The sequence below is a fragment of the Patella vulgata genome, chromosome 6 (genome assembly GCF_932274485.2).
Source record: "Patella vulgata chromosome 6, xgPatVulg1.2, whole genome shotgun sequence".
Classification (NCBI taxonomy): Eukaryota; Metazoa; Mollusca; class Gastropoda; family Patellidae; genus Patella; species Patella vulgata.
This window is the reverse complement of record NC_065884.2, coordinates 66,479,130-66,487,265: the sequence shown is the minus strand read 5'-3', so window position 1 is coordinate 66,487,265 and position 8,136 is coordinate 66,479,130. Positions and strand designations below refer to the sequence as shown.

Below are 8,136 nucleotides of genomic sequence, written 5' to 3'. Positions count from 1 at the left end.
TCTTACTCACTTATCCACCGTGGTTGGACAAAACTAGGTGGATGAATGACAGGTGGCCTTGTATAGGGCGATTTGTCAGGTAGGCCGAGCTTATACTAATCGCAAGACAACGCCTGAGCCACGAGTATCAACAAGAGGGGCTACGAGCGAGACAGACAGATGGACCTGTCCACCTACTACCAGCTATCGTACAACATTGCATTGTATCAATCCTTTGATAGTACCTTTTTACTATACCTGTGAAAAAAGCGACGCGTGACATGACGACGTTGTTCTCGGTGTCGTATTTCACAACAGGCGACCAACAAGCTTTATACTTTAAATAGAATCGGGGATTCCCTTAAAATGACGTAAACGTCGTAGTACAAACCCTTTATATTTATATTTCCTTTACGAAACCAATAGCAGTAACATCCTATTTGATTTTATGTGAATGTTTAAGTTTTGTGGTCAGAATGGACGTTGATCAGTCAAGGTAGGCTACACGTAACTTATTAAACATTCTAATTGATATTATGTTCACCTCGTGGATTTAGACTCTTTCTTACAATACATTGTTTTAAGGTATATACGAATAAAACGTTTATAAGCCATGTTAAACAACAGTGGCCTAATATCCCTCCATCTCAAAATCATAAATATTCACCAATACCTGGCAGAAAATATAAATTCAAACCCCTTTCTTCGAGTCTAGGCCAAAAAGTCAACATAGATAGCCATGCAAAAAGGGGTAAATAAGGAAAGAGGGAGAAAGATTAAAATACCTTTGGCCCTTGTTTCGTGAGTGGTGATCTGTGCCCATTTAGACCTTTTCCATTTACTTCCATTGGGTGGGGGGATTGGATGGCCGAATGATTAGCATGTGCGCGCTGTATCATCAGGTCTGCCATTGAGTCAACTGGTGTGGTTTCGAATCCCCGGTTGTACGTGGCAAGGAGTATGGTCGCCTGTCCAACCTCATGGGTTTTCTCCGGGTACTCCGGTTTATTCCCACTGCTAAAAGACCACTACGCGCAAGCGAATTATTGAAATATAATTGAACCATGTGTTAGTCCCGAAATGGCCTAGTTTGTGTCAAGTGGACGTTAAACCCCACCTCTCTCTCTGTCTCTCTCTCTCTCTCTCTCTCTCTCATTTGCTTCCTGGTGTAGGCGGGGTGGTTGGTGTAATATAAAGTTAATGTGGTCTGATCTTACAGTAGTTATCTCCCATTAATCAGTAAGCATGTTGTTTACATTAAGTTACGCTCTCTTGCTATGTTTGCACAACAAATCAACATGTCATACATATCCTGGAACATGTACTGTATTTTATCAAACTAAGAACCCGTCACAGTTAGGCACAGGAACTTAAAGGGATTAAAATAGAACCGATGTCTGTGATTCTCCAAAAACGGCGACTGACGAACGCCAAAAAAAACCAACAAAGACGGATAATGCCACTTGATGATCAGGATTCCTTTATTTCCCGCGTATTTTTTATTCTGTTGTAAAAATTAGAACTACCAGGAAATTCACAACGAAACGAAGAAATGCAATGTGCTAATAATACGAGCTAGAAGGCGTATTTTTTAAAGGACATTTAAAAACATGTCTTCTATAATTCACTTAAACATACATTATGCAAGAGCTAAATCTGCCTATTGCAGGTCTTTCTTTAGGCCTGAAATGTTATCTAAATTATTAATTAGACATTAATTAACTTTCCAGACCATAATCAACTCTCCATGGCATCGCTAGCCTGTGATATTTACTGGATTAGAACCCGGCCTGCTGCTGCTGATTAAATTCAAAAAATGGATAATCGAGACTATGTTTTTTGCAATACCTACTTTAGTAATGATGATCGAGGCTAGGCCCAAAATTCAATCGTTAAATTCTCGGTTCAGGTTGGATCGATTTGACTGAAATTTTTATTTAATCTACCATAATGTATCTTTAATTCGTTAAATATTGCCTTATATGTGTTAACAATTCTATGCTGATGAAATAATACAGTTTTGCGACCAAAATAAAACGAGTAAATAAAGTCAGGAACATTCTTTACGTATTTCAGATTTCCGATGTCCCCAGAAAATAAAAGACTTCATATCGAATGGCACAAAGAGGTTCAGAGGTTGCGACATTTGGAGCTTACAAAATTGTTATACACAGATGTGTTGATTTACGACAGAGAAGGACGTCTGGATGATGTAATCAATATAGAACTGTTATCCAGTGCGATTGAATCAGACTTTGTGGAAGGTTTTGAATTTCTACTGCATCGTGGATTGTCTTTTGAAATCACCAAATGTGGGTTTTGGTGTGCGTTGTTTGAAGCTGTTCGAAAAGAGAAAATAGAAATACTTAAATATTTGGCATCATTTCCATTTCTTTGTGTCTTGAATTCAACATTTGACGAAACTATTCTCATGGTGGCGTGTAAAAAGAAAAACTTGGAAGTCTTTTCTATTTTGTTGAAACACCAAAATGTCAAGGACGTTATTAATTACATTTCGCTCGGCGAGGGTCTTTCAGCTTTACATCTATGTATAGATAGGGCAAACTGTGAGACCAAGTGCTTACTGTTTGTAATGATGTTAGTAGAAGCAGGGGCTGATGTAAATATTTTATCCAATGAATGCACAACTCCTTTATTTACTGCGGCACGTAGAGGATTTATGTCTGTATTGGCATATTTGATGGACCACGGAGCTTGTGTTTCTGTAGTGGATTTGAATCTGTATACTGTTCTTCATCACATTATTACCAAACCAAACACCACCTTGTTTGTACAGAAATTAATAAAAGCTGGACTAGAAATCAATTTACAAAATAAACACGGTGAAACTCCATTATATCTAGCTACCAAGTACAGAAATGGGTGTGCTGTGAAAATAATGTTAAATACAAATGGCTGTGATGTGAATTTATCTGACAAGGAAGGGATCACACCACTTCTTTTGGCAGTAGAGCAAAGTGATATCGAAATCTTCAAACTTCTACACCATCATGGCGCTACTCTCAATAAGAAAAATGGCTGCGAAAAGTCACCACTACACCTAGCAATACAAAACGGCAATACGAATATTGTTGATTTTCTGTTGTATAATCATGGCTGTGATGTAAATTTGCCAGACAAGGAGGGTGTCACACCGTTGTTGCTGGCAGTAGAACAAAATGAGATCGAAATCGTCACACTTCTACAAACACATGGCACTGATGTCAATAAGCAAAATAGCCGAGGAATGTCACCGCTACACCTGGCAATACAAAATGGCAATGCAAATATTGTTGATATTCTATTAAATGATCATGGCTGTGATGTAAATTTGTCAGATGAAAATGGTATCACACCATTGATGTTTGCTGTAGACATCCGAAACACAGAACTCATCAAACGTCTGCTTGAACATGGAGTTGACGTCAATAAACAAGATAACGGCGGTAGATCAGCCATTTCTTACTGCTTCCATAACCATGGTCTTTCCCACCGTTCTTTCTTCTGGGATAATTGGGAAACCATCGATATACTGAAGTTGCTGGAGAGTTTTGGTGTGGAATTTAGATCACAAAATCGTGGCAATAAATTAGTAAAAAACATTTTGAAGATTTCTGAAATTGGATATTTTCAGCATTTAGTTGATACCAATAAGATCAATTATGATGATATTGATGAAAATGGTGATAATATTTTACATTTATTGGCCAGGATGTGTAATTCCCCTGTAATTCCCTTGGATGTTTCTTTAGGCGTCTTTCTGAATGATGAAGGCGTTGATGTTAACCTCATAAATTCAATGGGTAAAACACCATTGATGGTTGCAGCTGTTTTGAACAACGTCCCGTACATGAAAGCCTTGTTGGATTACGGCTCTAAGACAGATACCCAGGATTGTCACGGGCATACTGCTTTACATCTCTGTGTTGTGGGAATCGCGTTTCGTCGAAAGAACAAAGGCTTTTTTGGCTATGAACTGAATCAAGAATGTTTAGACGCTGTATTGTGTAAAGATATAGATGTTGATGTACAAGATAACGAAGGACGGACCGCCTTAATACTGGCCGCTAAATTCCGGGAAGATAACTTGGTGAAAAAGCTGTTAATAGCTGGTGGAGATGTTAAGATTTTAGATAAATCGGGAAAATCAATGCTAGAATATATGGACTTCTATAGAATAATAGATCTTAAAATCTGTAAGTCCATTATGCGTAGTGGTGGTGTGAATGTAAGAGACAGAACAGGGAGCACTATGATGGACTGCGCCTTGTATTTTTTTGAACGGCATCAGTTATCTCATGCCCAGGAGATAATTTCCTACCTAGTAGCTGCAAACCATTGCTTGAAGAACGGGCATGACTGGAGTTATTTCAATCAGATCGAAGATTCCACATCTAATATAATTAGTGATCTTAGGAAACTGATGTATGAAAGTGGAGCCGAGAGGGTCGACATTGTTTCTAAGTTAAATTTTTTACTAGACGAGGACAAAGATATGGACACCGACAAACAGACAAGTGAATCATTGTCCAAAGAATCGGAATTTCATTCATTTTGTAATAACTTGTCCTTAAAGTCAATGTGTAGGAGAGATATTAGGCAACATTTGGGGTCAAACATACAAGAAAAGGTTACACAGCTCAAGCTTCCAATAATAATACAGAATTTTATTCTATTAAAATCTAACTTGGCAGATAAATATTTCAGTCTAGAAACAGATGATGATGATGATGATGATGATGATGATGATGATGATGACGACGACGACGACGACGACGACGACGACGACGATGATGATGATGATTTGGACGCTTTGTGTCTAGATTATTACGATCGATACTATGAACCTTCACCATCTTCATTATTCTCATCATCACCATCATTATCACCACACTCAGCTGTATCAAACTCATCATCATCATTATCATCACCACACTCAACTGTATCAAACTCATCATCATCATCACTATAGTCGTCTGAGTTTACGCGTGGTCGCTATAAGCGTACCGTAAGAAATTCCACCAGTTATATTAATATACAATAACACTTCTCGGAACCGTGTCTGACATGCTAAATGTGGAGCTCTTTATAGAAAAGTTAATTTCGGTCACGGGGAAAAGGGTCAAACTTAATGCTAATGTATGCACAGAAATCCGTACTGAGAACCGTCCGTTATTATCAAACTTATCACTTTAGCAATGTAACAGGGACAGATTCTTGAATTTTGTCGCGGCCTGGAACGGTTCCGTACTCGGTACGCTGATCGCGACCAACGGTAAACGCAGCTATAGTCACTCTTAATCATCAGCAGCAGTCATCATCACTGTCATCATCATACGATCGTAGTCGTCTTGTTCCTCATCTCAGTAACACCTTTCATCTTTTTTAACCAGTTTTTCAAATGGATCGATCTTTTGTTAAGAGTTTGGTGTGCGATATGTCTACCTGAACCCACTTGTAAATTGGGGCCGCACCTTTAAAAAGGAGGAGTTAGTAGTTACAATCACAAAAAGAACATTACAGAAGTTTTATGCCTATTGCAGATGGGGGGGGGGGGTTGGATGGCCGAATGGTTAGCACTGCGCGCTGTATTATACGGTCTGTCATTGAGTCAACTGGCGGGGTTTCGATTCCTCGGTTGTACGTGACAAGGAGAAGGGTCGCCTGTCCAACCTCGTGGGTTTTCTCCGGTCCTCCGGTTTCCTCCCACTGCTAAAGACCCCTAACACAAGTGAATTATTGAAATAAAATTGAACCGTAAGTTAGTCCCGAAATGACCTAGTTTGTGTCGAGTGGACGTTAAACCCCATTTCTCTCTCTCTCTCTCTCCTTTTGCAGATCTTTCGTCCGGCTTCAAATGTTATATAAATTATTAGTTACACATTTATTCACATGACAAGCCAATAATCAACTCTCTAGACAACTGGATGGTCGAGATTTATATGTATTTAAACATCCGCGAATTCAACGATAAAATGGAAATCGAGGCTAAGTCGCGGTTGTCAAGTGCCGTTTCTACGATAATGAACGATCTACGCACTATCTTAAAAAATTCATTACTTCGTTCAGAATGAAGTAATTTGAATGAAAATTTCAATATATTCATTTTGCATTATCTATTTTTGAGCTATTATAGCACGAACGACCAGCTCTTTATCGCAATCTTACATAATGTATCTTTAAACCCTTTAAAAAAAAAGAGAGAGAGAGAGGGGGGGGGGGTAACATACACTCCACACAAACTAGGTCATTTTAGGACTAACATATAGTGTGTTTTAATATATTTAAGCTGGTCCTTTATAAATAGATATTCTTGCTAGGGATAAGATAACATTCATTCAAATGCGCTCTATATCAGACATAACTTGTGGAGGGTGCTCGGTTGTCATGTCCGGAACGTCCCGAATTGACAGCATTGCAGTCAAGTGATATGAAATTCAGCCCTGTGACAATTCTGCCAGTCCCGACAGCTGAGGTGGTGGGAATGAAATCGTGACGTATTTTAAGTAACAAATATGTTTCAGTTGTCATGATTGGTTGAGATATTTTTTTATGCATTCGGCACATGCGTTGTACTCAGCAATTCCCCTTTTTACTTGATAGACATTATTTTTGGAATTGAGACAATTTAATACCGGAACGTTCAATCTATCTCCATGCCATCGTGTAGTAGATTCACACAGTATATTAACTAAATGAATGGAAATAATGTACATCAACTGTTAAATTGTTACTATTATTATACTACTCTTTTTACAATTGTTATAAGACTTTTAAATTGAATAAATATTAGTAAAAAAAAAAATGGCAAACGGTGACGTTATATTGTTTTCTGGAGAGATGCGCAATAGACTGAAAACGGAAACGTTTGAATGTAAATCAGTTTATATACATTCATATTACATTATTATATCCGTTGCGACCCATTTGTGTCAATTTCTAGATCCCAAATATATTCTTCAAAAAAAAGTAGGGGATATTGAAATGCAAATATTTATGTAGGTTGCGATATGATAGTCATGGACATTTGACATGCTTTGAGAGTATGTTCACAGATGAAGAACTTATCGCCCCAACAGAACCAATGAGCTGCACATGCGACACTCAATAGCGCCATACACGTGGGGGAGGTTCATTGTCAAATTTGACACTTCAAGGAAGGGTTGATGAAAACTGCCGCGTGCTGGTTAATATATCAATGTTCGTTTTCCTATCGGTTCTTACATAAGATTTGCTGTTTATCGTATCACGTTTAACTTGATCGGGAGACGTCAACCGACAACACTGCAAAAATTGGCCGTGGCACTGCAAGAGGAGTGGGTCAGATTGCCCCAAATCGTGATTGGACGGTTGATTCGGAGCATGCCACGACGAATTGCTGAATGTCTGAGGATTGGTGGAGCAATTACTCATTATTAAGACAATAATGGTTACCTCTAATAAAAACAGCAGTGCATTTCCGTAGTTTTGTATTGTTTCTGAATATCTCCTACTTTTTTGAAGAGTATATATGCGCTTTAGCTTCTTTAACTACCTCTATACCAAGGAAGTTTTAAGTGTAAAGTGTACCACTTATTGTTATCGAAATAATCAAATATCTAAAACTAGACTTGACATCAAATCTGTATTTGGAAGTATTCTCTTCAAACGAGATGATTAATTCGTTCAAACGAGATAATTAATTCGTCCAAACGAAATAATTAATTCGTCCAAACGAAATAATTAATTCGTCCAAACGAAATAATTAATTCGTTCAAACGAGATACTAACTCGTTCAAACGAGATACTAACTCGTTTCAACGAGATACTAACTCGTTTGAACGAGATAATTAATTCGTTCAAACGTGATATCAATTCGTTCAAACGAGATGATATATTCGTTCAAACTAGATAATTAATTCGTTCAAACGAGATGCCAATTCGTTTAAACGAGATAACAATTCGTTCAAACGAGATACTAATTCGTTCAAACGAGATACTAATTCGTTCAAACGAGATACTAATTCGTTCAAACGAGATACTAATTCGTTCAAAAGAGATACTAATTCGTTCAAACGGATTAATATTCCTTTTTTTTTTTGTTTGGCACTAATGGGCCACCGTACTTTGTCACTGCAAATATCCCTTTAAAACGTATACCCGCGTGTTATCATGTAA

General features: G+C 37.9%; 1 protein-coding gene across 1 annotated transcript; it reads left to right on the top strand.

Annotated features, from left to right (window-relative positions):
• The first annotated feature begins 345 nt into the window (after positions 1 to 345).
• LOC126824013 (putative ankyrin repeat protein RF_0381) lies at positions 346 to 6,715 on the top strand. Its single transcript, XM_050553108.2, has 2 exons — positions 346 to 475; positions 2,056 to 6,715. Exons 1-2 carry the CDS (start codon positions 456 to 458, stop codon positions 4,949 to 4,951), a joined length of 2,916 nt encoding a protein of 971 aa, XP_050409065.1. The 5' UTR covers positions 346 to 455; the 3' UTR covers positions 4,952 to 6,715.
• The last annotated feature ends 1,421 nt before the right edge of the window (positions 6,716 to 8,136 follow it).

Coding starts and splice junctions, on each gene's coding strand:
- LOC126824013 (XM_050553108.2), top strand. CDS start 456: ATGGACGTTGATCAGTCAAG. Junction 476..2,055: donor ATGGACGTTGATCAGTCAAG/GTAGGCTACACG, acceptor TACGTATTTCAG/ATTTCCGATGTCCCCAGAAA.